At 43.0% G+C, this 16,644-nt stretch overlaps 1 protein-coding gene across 2 annotated transcripts in view; it reads left to right on the top strand.

The window, feature by feature from the left end:
* The first annotated feature begins 3,007 nt into the window (after window positions 1-3,007).
* Window positions 3,008-16,644, top strand: part of ZNF599 (zinc finger protein 599) — a 17,880-nt gene continuing 4,243 nt past the window's right edge. The window contains exons 1-3 of one of the 2 annotated variants that reach the window (XM_006926797.3): window positions 3,008-3,291; window positions 7,620-7,746; window positions 9,059-9,154. In XM_006926797.3, coding sequence (XP_006926859.1) covers window positions 3,277-3,291; window positions 7,620-7,746; window positions 9,059-9,154 — 238 coding nt within the window. In that variant the 5' untranslated portion in view covers window positions 3,008-3,276. The remainder of the gene's footprint in view (window positions 3,292-7,619; window positions 7,747-9,058; window positions 9,155-16,644) is intronic. The other variant, XM_006926798.3, reaches the window with a different exon arrangement.

Here is a 16,644-nt window from a genome sequence, read left to right as displayed (position 1 = left end):
GTAAATTATACCTTTAGAGGCAGCATTGAAACATTGATTTTTTTTCTCCCTACCTAATCCCTCCAGAATTCGGAAACTTTTAGTAAGTATTGTTATTTTCATGGCAATATTGTTATTTGCATAAATTCAATAAGAATCTGTTCACCTTCCAACAGGACACGATTGGAGACTGGCTATATTCCCAAGGCTTTGATTGGAATGTCATATTTGAGAGAGACATGAATAGACTCAGATATGACAATACAACTTTAAGGAATTAAGACCGACTTATGGAAGCCAATAAAAGCCTCTTGGAAAAATTGGCCTGATACCTTGCTTACAATTTTCCCAACAGCCTTACTGGGTTAGCAAAGAATGTCACTTCCAGGCAGGCATAGGAACATCTGGCTATTTTGGAGACCTTGAGAAGAGAGGAATTCATGCACATCTATAGGTACTGCAGGCGATATCCGATGGCAAGTTTTTCTGGCTTTGAGAGGCCATTTAAAGTTCAATTTGAAGATTCTGTATGAAAATTTCCAGCAAATCAGATTTAAAGAGCCAATATGGTTAATTAGTATTCTTGCTGGAGTTATACACATAATCAAGACAAGTTTATTGAAATTAGACTTATTTTGCAAATAAATTAGTCTTACTTTGGCTATCTATGTTAAAAGTGAGAGTGATTTTAGAGAGAAAAGTTATGTTTCAGTAATACACCTTTCTGGACTGGATGCTGAGTTCTCCCAATTTCCTCCAAAATCTGCCAATGACTCTCTAAATTAACATTTTCTTTTTTTTCTTCCATCCTTTGACTTGGAATTATGGAGAATTAAAATTGCCCTTTTGCCAAAGCCATGCAAGCTAAAGTGGGACGACTTGATACAAACCATCAAAATCACCACAGCAGCTCACATATGGACAATCTTCATGCCTCTTGCAGAAAAGTCATTAGAGACATTCAAATTGCAGAAAAGGAGAATCTATCAGACCATAACTTCCCGCTTCCACTCCATCTGAAGATGCTTTGGGACAGACATCTAGAAATCTTCTCAACTGGCTGCTTTACAACTCAGCAGATGGGGTTATAATTGCTTTATTAATTAACCATTGTTTTCCTTTTGTTTCCATAGAGATAATTCTTGTTAAATACTTGATTGCTTGCTTTGGATGCCCACCTGTACCTCTGCCTCCTGAAATGAGACACAACTGTTTAACTAAACTGACCTAAACTCAGGCTGAGACTGTTTAATGAGATAGGGAACAATCTATCAACCCAACTTTGGAAATGTGAAACTTCTCAGGAAATTTCAGAGGAGGGAACTATGGGGGTTCAGAACCAGTCACCCCAGAATGTGCTTCTGTAGTATGCAGATTATTCTGAGCCAAAGACAACTGAGACCTTGTGGGCTGTCCAAATCTGTAGAAAAATTTTATAGCTGAAGACTGCCTACAGAAGCAAAATCTCAACAGATTGAAAAAATGCTCTAGAGAATGGAACTTTTGCAGTTCATTTTATACATAGAATCAAAGGAGAAAACATTACACGAAATCCATTGCTGGTAGTTTAAGAAGGCAAGAGAAAGCAAAATGAGGATATCGCTAGGATTGGATAAAAAGAAAATGGAGAGTTACACACGTCTTTTATATTGGTAAGTGCAGGATAGTTAATGTCACTGCTGGGGTGATGTGAAATCCAGCGTTGCCCCAGCAGCGTGGGGGAGGAGGAGAAGGAGGATGGTGGCGTTGTATGTTGTCCCTCCATTCTTCCCAAGCAAAGAATTCTGCAGCAAAGAATTACGGGTTGGCGAGATTGAGAATAAGTAAGACTTATTGAAAGCACATTTTAGAAGGAGACAGACTGCACTAAGGAAGGCTGCAGCCCTGTGGAATTTGGGAGATGAAGAGATAAGACAGTACACCCCAAAAGGAGGAGTGGGTTTTCAGCCAGGAGAGCTGTAACAGTGCAGAAATGAGAAGGTCTGTTTATTTTTGGGCCGAGATGGGAGGTCTTAGATGATCTGTATGTGAGGTCACCTTGACTGACAGTTGGCTGCTACAGAATGCTTTGTCTACTGTGCATGTACTTACCCAGAATTCAGTGTGTTATAATTAGATTCATAAACTTCCAGGCATAGTCATATTATAATGATAGTATAATGAGGCTGAAGTTATGGGCAGTATTTTCTGTGCATGCGTTTGTAGCTGGTTTAGCCAGCAGCTTTTATGGCCTTCATGCTCTAGGATTTGGGGTAATTTATAACCCTAAAAGGGACGTGTTTCTGGGAGGTCCTTTAGGAAGGTCTTCAAGGGACCTTTCTATGGTTACAGAGCTGGGCCTTGGCTACTATTGCTCATGCCTGACTAACTACCTAACAGTTAACATTTAACATTTACAGTAAATGAGGATAGTATACAGGCAAAAAAAAAAATCATATGCTCCTTCGAGGGTGGTTACCCTTTCCAGGGGTCTGTAAAAGAGAATTACTCTGGCGTTTCAAAGGTTTGTTAAAAAGTTATAGTACTGGGGTGTGACTACCCACCCTGACCTGCCCAGTCAGGACTTCACATCAGATAACCCTGTGAGGTTACTTTGGTCACTGAGCTTATCAGATTTACTACATACTCCCTTTTTTGTTCAAAGTAGATATGTATTAAATTTGGTCATTTTCTCTCGTTAATCTGTCTTTTGTAGATTTAATTATTAAACTAGCCAAAAGAACCCTAAGGGTAGGGAAAATTTTCTTCCTCTCCCACAGGGGCATATGAAGTCATGTGTCTTTAAGGTTTTCTGTGATGGGCTGCACATAAACCTGGGTGCCTCCCCTTTAAGAGGATAGAAGTTCCTGTCAGCTTCTAAAAGTCACTATTTCCCTGCGCCCCACCCACTCAGGTAGTAGTTCCACTAGAGATTTAAAAGAGTTAACCTCTCCTGACTGCGCGAGAAACTGCAGAAGAGAAACTACATTACCCAGAAGTCTGTGCCGGATAAGCAGCGGTGATAGTTGATCCAATAAGGGACCGTCAGGGGGACGTTTCTTGCGTCCCGCAGTGTTGGGTGGGATTTCTGGTGTCCCCGGCCACTTTCTTCTTCAAAGCCGAAGGTTCTGTGCGTACCCGCTTTTCCGGACAGGCGGCACCTCAGCACCTTGCAGAGAAGCACGGCAAGAAGAGGACAGCCATCTCTGCGCCTTGTAGGACCTGGAAGAGGGTTCCAGTGAGCCCTTAGGAACGTGTCTCTCGCCGCCTCTCTTGGCTCCGCTCCGCACACGGACTTCCTTGTCCGTGTTAACTTTCATGGATCTGGCGCAGGTGAGTGCAGGGTGCCCCGGATCCCTACCTACTCCAACTCCTACCTTCATTGTCTGGCGCCCTGTTCTGCAAGTTTGGGGTACCAAAGTTTGGGGCGCGCTGTTCTGGCAGCTGGAAGAATATGCGAGGAGCTGTGGGCAGATGCGACATAGCTTTATTCAGGCATATCAGGCAGGAGACAGCAAGGCACAAGCACCCATCCAGCTCCCCAGCCTGCATAGGCGGGGCTGTTCTTATCACAATAGTGGCTTAAGGCCAGATCCTATAATCAATCACAATCACAGTGCGCATGCGGTCTATAGGTTGTATAGGACGCTGTATCTAAGGTTACGTAGGACGCGGTAGCTAAGGCCCTCGGGAAACCGCCGGGCTTGCTGGGAGGGAGCCTGACTGCGTCCATTTCGTTTTGTCAAGTCCCCTCACCCAACACTCCCCGACAGTGGGAGCTGGTTTTACCTGGGGGATTCTTCACCCTCCCCTTGGCTGCCCTTGGATCTGGGTGTCCTGGCATGGATCACTGGCAGCCCATAGCAGTCCAGGACGGAGTTTGCAGAGATTGGAGAGATTCTATTTTCTAGCAATCACCCGTTTGAGGAGTGGAAGGAAGGAATGTAGCTTCTCAGAATCTTTCCAATACACTCCATCTGCGTAAACCTTCTCGCTGGGTGGAACATGGGCTGTTGAGTGCAGAGACCTCAGGGCCTTGTCTGAGTCCACTCATTATCGTTGGCCTGTATCTCCTCAGGTATAAAATGGGAGTATTAACAATTGCTCCCTCTTGGTTAAGGGAACTGGAGAGGGCACTCGTGTTAATATGTCTGTCCCCCAGCACGGCCCAGGGTGCATCATTTTCTGTACTCTAGCCAGAGCCTGCGTTGATCTTAAGGCTTCACGCCAAGAAGGATCTGGCCTTTGTCAGGGCTGAGCAGATCATGTCGGCTACGACAAGTGTCAGCGCCATTGCTGATTGAAAAGGGACGGTTTAGGTGGTGAGACGCCCAGTTGGAGGAATGCACAAGAGGCCGACATGAGAATGAAACGGCAGTTACCAACTTTGTTGTGCGGAGCACACTTCTGTTGGGAAGTGCAGTCTATTGCAGGGGGCGCACAATATTGCACGCACTTCTGCTCTCCAGGGGCCACATGGCTCCTCACAGAGCAGAGTACAAAAGTGGCATTCAGTCACACATGTGTGATACAATAAACTGAAGTATGTTTACATATTTTCTAAATCTGGGGTCCTATTCCTAGCCGTGAGTCTGGATCACAGCCAGACCGTGGACCAGCCAGACCTTGGGCCAGTCAGGGCTTGGATCAGCCAGGCCTTTAATAACAACCAGACCTTGGATCACAGCCAGACCTTGGGCCAGCCAGGCCTGGCGCCCACAGCCTTTGGGCCTTCCTGGGCTCTGGCCTCTACAAAGTGATGAGTGGAGTGGGAGGTAGATAGCCTGGGGGGAAAGGTGGATGGGAAGAACACTTTTGGAGTTGCTGCTGTTCTGCTGAAGCACTGAAGATCACAGGTCGGGCTGAGAGCCAAGAAGGCTCCTAAATTCATCTTTGGCAATTGACATCTTGCAAATGGGGTTGACATGCTACTGACGACAGTGAATCAATCCACATGTTTAAGACACATGTGAAAAGCAAATCCATTACATATTCAGTGTGAATGAACAAAGTGGTGCTATAATAAATCAGTGACTGAAAGTCACTTCACTGGATGATCTGATCACAAATTCCTAACTGGGCATGCCTACCCACCTGGATGTTGTAACCACCCACAAGGGAGCACATGATCTTGTTTAGTAGCCTCTCTCACCTTTGTGTAATCTTTACTTCTCTCCTTAATTCTACATGTATAAAAAGAAACTGCTAAACTGGCATTCTCTGGAGTATTTGAGATCTTACTTCTTGGCAGTGTTGCCAAGTTGGTTCAAATAAACTCTTCTAAAACTTCTCTATAAGTTTGGACGTTTCTCATACCAACATCAGTAATGATGATGTGCAAGAGTGTTTTGTCTTTTTAGACATAAACACGTGACAGCCCTGGATTGCTCTCTAGCTTGGCACCCTATTCACTTTTGTCATAACCCTAATCACTGTCAGGACCTGTCTTGTTTATTTGTCTATGTGGTTCCCTTTCTCACTTCATTTCTTGCTCCTTCCAGTGTTCCCTCCTGAGAGAGGCCTTCTCCACTCACCCCATTTAAAGTCTTCCCAGTCCTTGATGCCCTCATTGTTTTGTTGTCTGTAGAATCCTCAAGGCTATTCGAGATAGTATTTTGCATTCTTCCTGGGTCCTGGACTCCTGTTCTCTGCTTTATCCTCAGGCCTAGAACAGTACAGGGCCTGTGACCAGCGCTCCATTGTGGTTAATGAGTGAATGACTCCTCTCCAGGGACTGCCATGGCCCACAAGGCTCTACTTCATCTCCACCCAGCTCTGCCCCTTCCCCTTCAGTTCTCTTTCTGATCCTCCTTGCTCACTGCTCTCCAGCTAAGCTGTCTTGAACATTCCAAGCTCTTTCTCACTTCCTGGGCTTTGCCCATGCAGTTTCCTCAGCCTGGAAAACCACCTCCAGATCTCCACAGGGCTGCCTCTTCCTTCCCAGCTCCGTACCAGTGTCACTTCTCGGAAGGGCCTTTCCCTGGCCTTGCTAATTCTAGATAAAGTATTCCCTGCCCCGACCTGCCCATCTTCTGAAGTCTTGTGTACAGATTCTGGTACAGTTACAAAAGCAGAAATGGAGTCTCATTTGTTTTGGGTTTTTTTGTTTGTTTCCAGAGTGTTCTGGGAGCAAAGAGGAAAAATAACCACTAAAAGCCTTCGTTTAGCACTTGCTCTGCTGAGGCAGAGTTATCTCCACCTGCTCAGAGTTTGGTTCTTTTTTCATCCCTGCTGTATAGACAAGGAACTTGAGGCCTGCTGTAACACAGGAGCTCCAGGCCTGGAACTTGCACTTGGGCTTTGGATATTCCAAAAAACCACCAGGAGGGAGGACCAAAGGGGTCAGACATGCCGTTTATTACACACGAGGCCCGGGAGCTCCAATGGCGGCTGGTCTGAGCTGCAAAATACTGCACCCAGCTAAGAGGAAGCAACGTTTTATACACACAAGCAGAGAGAGGGGTTATCTCATTGGGGGAGCAGCCGCCTTCTCAGACGGATTAAGCAGATAATGTCCATGGGAGCAGGCACTGCCGAGAGCCCTTAGTTCACTGCCTTCCTTATGGCTGCTGACCAGGCAGCCATCTGTCTTCTGAGTACATGGAGAGGCTATGTTCCAGATTAACCCCACACCTGCCAAAGGTCACAGAGCCCCTAAGTAGCCAAAGTCAACACCCAGCACACTGACCACCAGAGCCTGCTTCCTTAATCATCCTTTCACCCGCAGTGGACTGGGAAGGCCTGGAGTTTATACCTAATGCAAACTTTGCAAGGCAGGAGGTGTTCCTTTGGCATGTGGACTTGGGAACGAGGGGGCATGGCAGACCTCCGGCCAGATAGAGGTGTATATATACTGGCAGGGAGTATTTCTGAGACGTGTCTCAGGAGGGTGAGATTGTGTGGTCTTTTATGGATGTTCAAATTCTGTCTGTGTTCCTGGAACGTATGTGACTCTGGGTGACTTGCTAGAGCTGCTGAGCCTCAGGTCACTGACTGTGCCCTAGAGCTGAGGATGGTGTTTACATCATAGCTGTGGAGGATTCATGAAAATAGGGAAAACATGCCAAGCACTCCAGTGTTTGCTTCGTGAACATATTTTCTTCAATTGTCCAACCACCTAGTGAAGTGGGAACTATTACTATATTGATGTGGAAATCAGAGATCAGAGAAATAAGTTGACTTCCCTCAGATTATAGAAGGTGGGTATTATTCCCAGTAGGCCATATCAAAGCCAGAATCTCGCTCTAGAACTGGAATGGGTTGGGAAGACGCAGCATGGCTTAGGCACACAGTAAGGACCAGTGGGACTCAACTGCTGCTGCTTTTGTCGTGATTAGTGCTTTGATCATTGTCATGTCCTCCCTATTTCTTTTCATTCCCAAAGTGCTGGCTGTCTATGCCTCTTAGGTATCACAGCCATGCCATTGCCTTGTGTCTTTCATGAATGCTTTTGGCATAAAAAGCTTTTGTCTCTAACACAGTCACATTCTGTCCAATGGCAGGTCTGACTCTTTGGAACCTGGCACAAAGCTAGGCTCCCAGGAAGTGCTCATTGATACTGGCCTTAGGCCCAATGGTCCTTTACCAGTGACCTGGCATTGAGTTCTACTCTCATCTCACCTGCCCTGGGCCAACGAAGCTACCTCTGTTTGACTTTTCAGACATCAGTTACCTTCAAGGACGTGGCAGTGACCTTTACCCAGGACGAGTGGGAGCAGCTGAACCCTGCCCAGAGGACCCTATACTGGGAAGTGATGCTGGAGACCTGTAGGCTCCTGATCTCCCTGGGTAAGGCCTCACTGCTCCTTTCTGTGGGGACCTACAGCCTTCTTCATTCCACTTTTTGTTCAGAAGATTTCTGCAGGATCCCCGCAGCCCCAACATGTATTGGTTTTTACCTTCTCCTGCCTTGTCTTCCTATAATCTCCTACAGGGAATTTTGGGCAAGAAATGTAGTTCCCCTCCAGATATCTCCGAGACCAAAGGAGGAGGAGTTATAGGAGGATATATGGGCTTCTTTAAGTATCCAAAGGCAAGATATCCGGTTGGGAACCTGAAAGACTAAACTCAGGAAATGGAAGAAATCCTCATTAGATCTTGGCCTCGGGGACTTCTGATCTTTATGTCTCTTTGTAGGTCTCCTTGTGCCACTCTCAGCAGTTTGGCTTTTTCTGCCACATGGAGATGAAGTGTCCACCCCCGTCCTCGCTCTAAGAAACCCTTCAATTTCTTATCTCTACTTCTGTTTTTTTCTTTCATTTCTCTGTCTTCCTCTCTGCCTGGTTGTCTCTGTGCAGATGTCCTAGTGGCAGGAAACAGCCACCTGAGGCCACACTTCCCTTCACCTCTCACTGCAGTGCTTGGCACAGGCTGGCCCTAGTCTGTCCCTTCTCCTGATTCCCACAAGATGGAAGCTGAGTGGCCAGGCTTGGTTGGTTCACAGCCCAGTCAGCAAGACTCATTCAGAAAATGGGTCAACCAGACAAGACACCAGGAGGCGTCTTTGTGAGTCCTACTATCATTCTAGGCATCACAATTCATTTTAAAGGATTCTGTGGCTCCTGATGCCTACCTGCTCTTCCCTTGTGTCCTAAAGTCTAGACCGCGATCCTCTCTTGGTATGCAAGGTCATTTAAGGGGTTATAAACGACAAATGGCATCGATGGACAATCAGAGAAAGCCATTCCTTTCCTACTTACTGAATGTTTAGGGAGAAAGTATCTGTTTTGTGTTGAGTCTTTTTTAATGCCCTTTTGACTATTGGTCAGTATTTTAAAAAGCAATTAATAGCAATGGTAATAATTAATGTTCTGTGATCACTGGTGCGCTCAGGTCCCGGGACTGCGTCTGAACAATTGAGGAGCTTCTCTGGGGTGGAGTCAAGGGCGATGGGTCGGCCTAGACAGCCAGCACTACCTTACTCGGCCTTTAGAGCCCAATGATGATATTCTTGGCCTTGGTTTCCAGGTCACATGTCCACTTGGACAAGAGCAGCCTCGTTCCAAGGCATCCTCTCCATCCCAAAGTCCCAGACGGCACTGAGGCATTTCATTTTGTCTTTGCTAAAATGTGCGTATCTTATTTCTTTCTCCACAAACAGGATATCCAGTTACCCAATTAGAGCCAATGCATCTACCGGAGCACAGGCAGGAGCTATGGATGGTGAAGAGAGGCCTCTCCCGAAGTGTCTGTCCAGGTGGGTGGCCAAGATTTAGGCAGTGGGTGTCATGGCAGCCTTAGCTGTGAGGGGACCACTGCCTCTGGAATTCCGTGAGAAGCTTCTTGCGACCTCCTTGGGTGCGTGGGTCGGTGTAGAGCCCTTCGTCTTGAGGCCCCTCTGTCCTCTTACCTCAGTACATTCTTTACTGCCACTGGGTAAAGAACCTGTCCTGTTAGGTAAGAGTGAGGCTCTGGGCTTCAATTGATTGATCTTCAAACCTGCCTTGGCCCCTCACCAGCCCTGTGACAATAGGGAAGTGGCATGGTTTTGTCGTGCCTCATTTAGCTAAGTTAGGCTGAGTTAATGCTCAGTGCAGTAACAGATAACCTCCAAAATCTCAGTGGCTCAACACATGAAAAATATTTTTCTCACTCATGGCAGGGTCCATGTCAGTCAGCGTGGGAGTTCATATCACATTATTCAGAGACCCATGTGCCTTCTGTCATATGTGGCTTTATGATTATCCTGGCATCATTCTGCTGGCAGAGGAGAAACAAGAGAGGAAGGATAGAGTCACGCCCAGTTGCACACACACACATCGCTTTCCCTCAGATTCTATTCGAGAACTCAGCAGTTGTCCTTTTCTCTTTGGATGCAGCAGAGAGATGAGGTTTAGCTGTGTGCCCAAGGAGAAGAGCAGATGAGTTTGGCTTACATCAGCCCGGTCTGCTGCACTCAGCCTACTTTTGAAAAATGAAAGTGGTAAGAATTTCTAACTCATTGGGTTGTTTGAAGATGTAATCATTTAATGCATGAAATTGCTTAGCACCGTGCCTGAGCTGTAAGGAGCTCCACAAAAGTCAGCTGTTAGGATCTTTCATGTAATGATATCAACCACAATGCAGAATATCTCACATGTCCTTCTGGACTCAGAAGAAAAGAGCCTATCTTACTCTATCTGCCTATACTTTGCATCCCACCCTTCTCCATTCACCCATCCTCCCACTTGTCAGGCAGAAGCAATTCCTAGCTCCACTGGCCTCCTGTCCCTCCTTTACTGTAAAACCTCAAGGTAACATTTGGTTTTGCCTGTCTCATATGTGGGCTACTGAGGGCAGTTGGAGTCGTCGAGTGTGTTGATTGGTGCCACTGCAGAGCCATGGCCTTGCCCCTCTCCTTCCTTGCACTGCTCAGCCAGCTCTAGCCAGCCCCTTCTCAGCCCAACTGAGCCTCTTCCACTTATCCTTCAATTACATTCCACATGTTCCATCAAATTCTTCATGCCTAGAAGGAAATCATGATCTTTCCCACTCCTTCATCCTCCACAGTGTCACTGGATGGCCCTGTCACTCAGCCATCCTCGTCTTGCTTATTTTATGTTTTTCACATCAAGTAAATCTATCACCTCCACCGCCTCCGTGAGCTCCACCACTAACATACTAGTCCAGGCCTTCATCACCTTTTGCCAGGATGACGTGAACACACTGCTCACTGGTCGGCCCACATCTGCGCTCTGTTTCTGGTCAGCTCTGTCTCCTGTACCAGCTCCCCTATCCACTCAACCATGGATCCAAACATCGACCACTCCGTCAGCCACCGATGTCTCAGCAAGCAACCTACTTCATGTCCTGAGCTTGTTCCTCGACCTTACAGATTTATCCGTCTGTCTCACACCTGTAGCTTTCTTTTCAATCTCTATGGCAGAGGTCTTGCCCTCTGCCATGGCCATTTCCTGCACCAGAGACCAAATCACATCTCCTGTCTTCTCAGGGACCTTGCTTCTTCACTTGTTTTCTGTTTCTTTTGTATCTTTATCTTCTTTACTCAACATAAAAAACATACTCAGGGTGCTTTCTTGGGATAAATAAAACACAACAGTCCTGGCTCCATGGCAGTTTCTGAGTGGCATTGACCACTACATTTGTACAACCAAACTCTTGGAGGAGTTCTTATTCAAAGAAAAGTTGTCTACACTTGACTTCCTTAGCTCCACAATACTCTTTATTTCTTTTTTTACTTATATATGGCAATATGCATGTATCTTAAGAGTTCAGTCTGAGAAATTTTTACAGATATAAGCCCAAGTAACCACCACCCAGGTCAACATATACAGTACTTCCAGCAATTCGGAAGGCTTCTCATACTTCCTCCTAGACCAGTAACCAGTATTTAGACTCTATCACCACAGAGTCGTTTTGACTGTTCTTGAATTAATAGAAATGGAACCCCATTGGATAGTCTGTCATGTCTGTCTGCTTTTGATCATCAGTATGTCAGATTCATTCTCGTAGCTGCATACAGTTGAACTGTTCTTACTCGGTATTCAGCAGGCTCGTAGTGTATCCTTTCTCCTGTCATTGCCACTTTAATTTTTTTCCTGCGTCTGATATTACATATATTCATCTTCTCATTATTTTTGGTGGGAGTATATACAAGAATGGAATGACTGGGTCTTAGGGTAGGTATATGATTAGCTTGAACAGAAACTGCCAAACAGTTTTGCCTCACCCTTCCACACTCCCAGCAGCCATGTGCGAGTGCCCATTGTTCCACATCCTCTTCAGCACTTGATATCTCCCCTGCCTTTTTTTTTTTTTTTAAGGCTGCTGTTCTTATCCTACATGCCAAATGTAACAACAACAATAATAATGACAATGGATAATGACCCACAATTTACCGAACATCATGCTGTGCCAGACAGCATGTTGTACACTTTATAGGTAATGTTTATGCTTACGGCAACTAGTAAATTAGGAGTCTCCCAGTTTTTCCGAATACGAAATTTGAGATTTACAAGCAGTTAACAACTGTCAAGATGACTGCTTGGTAGAGACAGGATTTGAACTGAAGTGAGTCTTCACCACTCTTGACCGCTTTTCGGTGCGGAAAAAACTTGTTCCGCTTTATTGCACTTGATCTTTGGTAGCGCTTAGTCCCATTGCTCCCTCTTTTCCAATTCTGACTGCACTGTTGTCAGCCTCTTACCTTAATCACTCCCTCAATATTGGCTTCACCTGGCTTCTCACAGCCCTCTCTTCTTACTCTTAGTCTCCCAGAATGACCCACCTCTACTTCATTCTGCAGCTTCAACTCAGGGATGTTGCGTCTCATATCAAAGCCATGAGATAGACAGGGTAGTTAACAATATTGATTGCTTTTTCGGTGCTCACACTGTTAAGCACTGTTTATGTACTATTTCATTTGAAGCAGGCTCTATTTCTATCCCCAGTTTTTAGATGAGGGAGCAGAAGCCTGTGGAAGTTGATTAGTTACCAAAGGGCACAAAACTAGCAAGGCTGTTGCTGGGCTTTGAGCCTGAGCTGATTGTCTCCAGGTACTGTGACGTTAAGCACAGTACTCTGTCGGCTTCTAACATTTGTAATTGCCTACGGATGTACAAGAGTCATGGTAATCATAAACCTTGTTTTGTAACACACTCTCAACATTTGTCAATGAGCTGTTGTGTTTATTTAAAAAATTTTCCAGTCATTTATTCTCTCTAAAAAAGTTATAATGAATACCATCAGCCAATGCAAGAACAGGAACATGGCTAGTATCTTTTGTCAATCTATATACTTCTTCCCTTTCCCATCTTCTCCCTTCCCCACGGAGAATCACGTTCTTTAACTTTGCTTTTATAATTTCGTTACTTTATGTATGGGAGTGTTTTGTATTATAAATTGGATTTCTTTTATAGATGACACACTTCAGATTTTCTGTTTGTGTTGGTATTGTTATTTTGTATCTTTCAAACAATTTGTCTATTTCATCTAGTTATCAGTTTATTGCTTGGTTTTATTATAGTATCATACCTATTTGTAAGCATATTTACACAGTGCATGGTATTGTTTTCTTTTTTTTAACTTCTGATAAACAGTGTCATAGTTGATTCCTGTTGTTTGAACATGTCTCGCAAAAAATTCATATATTGAAATCCTAACCTCCAAAGATGATGGCATTAGGAGATGGGGCTTTGGGGAGGTGCTTAAGCTGTGAGAGAACCCTCATGAAGGAGTTCTCCAGAGAGATCTCTGGCCCTTTCTACCATGTGGGGACACAGTGAAAAGGTGCTGTGAAAGCCCTCACCAGAACTCAGCCATGCTGGCACTTTGATCTTAGTCTTCCCAGCCTCCAAAATTGGAGAAATAAATTTCTGTTGTTTATAAGCCATCCAGTCAGTGGTCTGTTGTTATAGCAGCCCAAATGGACTAAGGCATTAATGTAGTCTTCTGATACTTGCATTTTTAGAGCTCAGCATTATACTACTAAGAATCATGGTATGTTAGCTGTAGTTTTTTTCCTTCTCAAAATATTCTGTTACATCAATATATCCCAATGTATTTGTCCATTTTTGTGGACATCTACTTATTTCCATAATTATATCCAAAAAAATCTGATGACTCTAAATTGATCAATAAAATATACTTTCTTCCTTTTTTTTTGTGGTTACCATATGCTGCTGTGGAGAACCTTATATATGTGTATTCATCCACATGTGCAGGAGTTTGAGTTGTAATTTTTTTAATGAGCGGAATGACTAGATGATGGAAAACAACTTTACAAGATGTTACACAGTGTTTTCTAAAGTGGTTTTACAAATTTGTTAACTTCAACAGCAATGAATAAGAGATTTCATAGACTACATCATGTTCCACACTTAATATTGTCCTGCTCTATAATTTTATCCAATTGAATGGGTACAAAGTGGTTTCTCACTTTGGTCTTTATTTACATTTCATTTCCATTGAGGCTGAACTCATGTTTTTTGGCCAATGTATATCTTCTATGAAGTGTAAGTTCATGGGTTTTTGTCTTTTTTTATAAGGATTTTGTACTCCTGCTTTAAATTTTTAAGAAATTTTATACATTCTTTATATTAATGTTCTATTAACTATATATGTTGCAAATATATTCTAGTCTTTATTGTATCTTTTACTTGTCTTTTATTGACTAGAACTTTTTAATGATACTTTCTGACAGTACATGAATTAATGTTATTCAGTTATTCAACTTTGACATTGTCATCATCTAATACAGTACCCACCTCATATTTTCTCCTGTCTGTATTGCTTGAGATGAATCATGATTGATGTAAAAGATTTTATCCCACATCCCAAGTTAATACTGGCATTAGGAGAATTATTTACTTTATTTAAATATTTTTATAGGTATAATTGTGATACCTCATTTAACAACTTATTGTATAGCTTTCAAAGGAAACTTCAGAAGTTCATTTTTAAGTTAACTTTGTTTTAGAATCATTTGAGGTTTACAGAAACATTATGTAAGTAGTATAGTTTTTGTATACTTTTTCTTCACCTGTTACTCTTTATGTTAACATCATACATCACTGCGCTACATGTGTCAAGTTTAGTTTACTAACTAAACTCCAGACTTTATTTGGGTCTCACCAGTCTTAACATTCATGTTCCTTATCTTTCCCTGGATTTAATCTGGGGTAGCCTATCCTGTTTGGTTGTTATATTCCTTTAGTCTCTTCTGGCCTGTGATGGTTTCTCAGTCTTGCCTTATTTTTTGTCATTTGCAACTTTGAACAAGATTTCTTCACTGCAGAGTTGTTATTTTTCCTTTTCTGTGCTTTCTTCCCTGGCAGTAAGTCTCAAGTCCAGCCCACACTCAAGGAGAGAAGCACCTACATATATTATTTGGGATCCTCTATTAAAATAATTTGTCCCTTCCTCCACATTATTTATTTATCAACTCAGTCACATGTAAAGTAGTTCCCCTGGGAAACAGATTTACCAACTAGAGAGTACAGTGTTTATACAAATTTTGGAACTGCAGTTGAGAATCTGCTATGCAGAGAGATGACTTAAGTTTTACGGGGATTTTCCACTGCGCGGATGATGGACACCCTTAACCCCCGTGTTGTTTAAGTGTCAACTGTAGTTATTTTTGTCTATAGCTTACAGTGTGCAGTCCAAACACCATTCTCCAAAGTTATTCAGGTCAGCTTGTTTTCCTCCACCTCTTTCAGTGAGGTTATGCCATACATTTATAATTCACATAGGTTCATTTGTCACAGTCTGCATTCTATCTTGAGATTCCCTGACATCCTGTGTTTTTGGTTTGGTTTGGTTTAAATTGCACGCATTAATATTCATTCACTGATATACAGTTCTGTGGGTTTTGACAAATACGTAGAGGCATGTTGCTGGCACCCCAGTACAACACAATATGGTTTATTACCTACAAATTTCCCTTGGCATCTCCTATACGGTCAGCCACTCTCCCCTTCCTCATTCAGTGGTCACCCTGATCTGTTTTCTGTGTCCATAGTTTTACTCTTTCCAGAATGTTATATGAACAGAATCTGTAACCTTTTGAGTCTGGCTTGTTTCACTTGCAAAATACATTTAATATTCATCCATGTCATTGAGCGAATCTACAGCTCATTCTTTCTTGTTGTTGAATAGTTTCACAGTTTACGGATGTACCAGTTTGTTTATTCATTCATCGTCTTGGCCACTTCTGATGCTTGGCTATTATGAATAAAACTGCTGTAATAATTCACATACAGATTTTCATATGAACATAAGATTTCCATTCATTTGCAAAAACATTTAGGAATTAGATCACTGGGTTATATGCTACATCTTTTAACTTTTTAGGAAATTATCAAATTGACTTCCAAAGTGACTATACCATTTTGCATTCTCACCAGCAATGAGCGAGAATTCCTCATGATCCATGTCTTTACCAGCATTTGGTATTGTCAGTTTTTTTCTTTTGCATTTTTGCCATTTCTAACATATGTAGAGCTTCTAATTTTCATTTCTGTAATGAGAAGTGATTGTCAGTAGACAATCTAATGTCTAATGATGTGCTCATTTTTCATGTATAACTTCTTTTGTGAATTGTCTATTTAGATCTTCTCATTTTGTTGTTATTGTATTCTTCTATTTGAGTTTTAAGGATTTTTTATGCTAGATGAGTCCTTTATCAGATGTATGATTTGTAAATATTTTATCTCCATCTGCAGCTTGTCTTTTCATTCTCTTAACAGTATCTTTTATAGAACAAATTTTTTAAATTTCGATTAAGTCCAATTCATCAATTTTTGTTCAGTAGTTGTGCTTATCTTATTAAAATATTCATCGCCGAACACTAGGGCTCATAGATTTTCTCCTATGTGTTTTTCTAGAAATTTTATATTTTTATGTTTTACATTTTGGTCTCTGATCTATTTTGAGTTATTTTCTCCTCTAAGATATGAGGTATGTGATCAAGTGTATTTTTTTTTACCCTTCGTGAACATGACCGTGCTCACTGGCGCCTGAGTCAGGATCCTGGGACTCTGCTTGCCCTCTGCCTCTGTGTACCCCTACTCCATATCTCTAACATTCTCTCATGCCCTGAAGTTCTCTACACATCCAGGTTTCACTTGGCTGATTTTGGACATTCTCTCTCCTTTGCGTACAGCACCTCCTTCCACTTCCCCTGTCAGGCAGTTTCTACCTCTCTATTAGAAAAGAACTCATGGCACGCCTCCTGAGACACTCTTT

Source organism: Pteropus alecto, unplaced genomic scaffold, assembly GCF_000325575.1.
Source record: "Pteropus alecto unplaced genomic scaffold, ASM32557v1 scaffold7, whole genome shotgun sequence".
In the NCBI taxonomy this organism is placed as follows: Eukaryota; Metazoa; Chordata; class Mammalia; order Chiroptera; family Pteropodidae; genus Pteropus; species Pteropus alecto.
The sequence above is the reverse complement of the archived record's forward strand: the minus strand, read 5'-3'. Positions and strand labels throughout refer to the sequence as shown.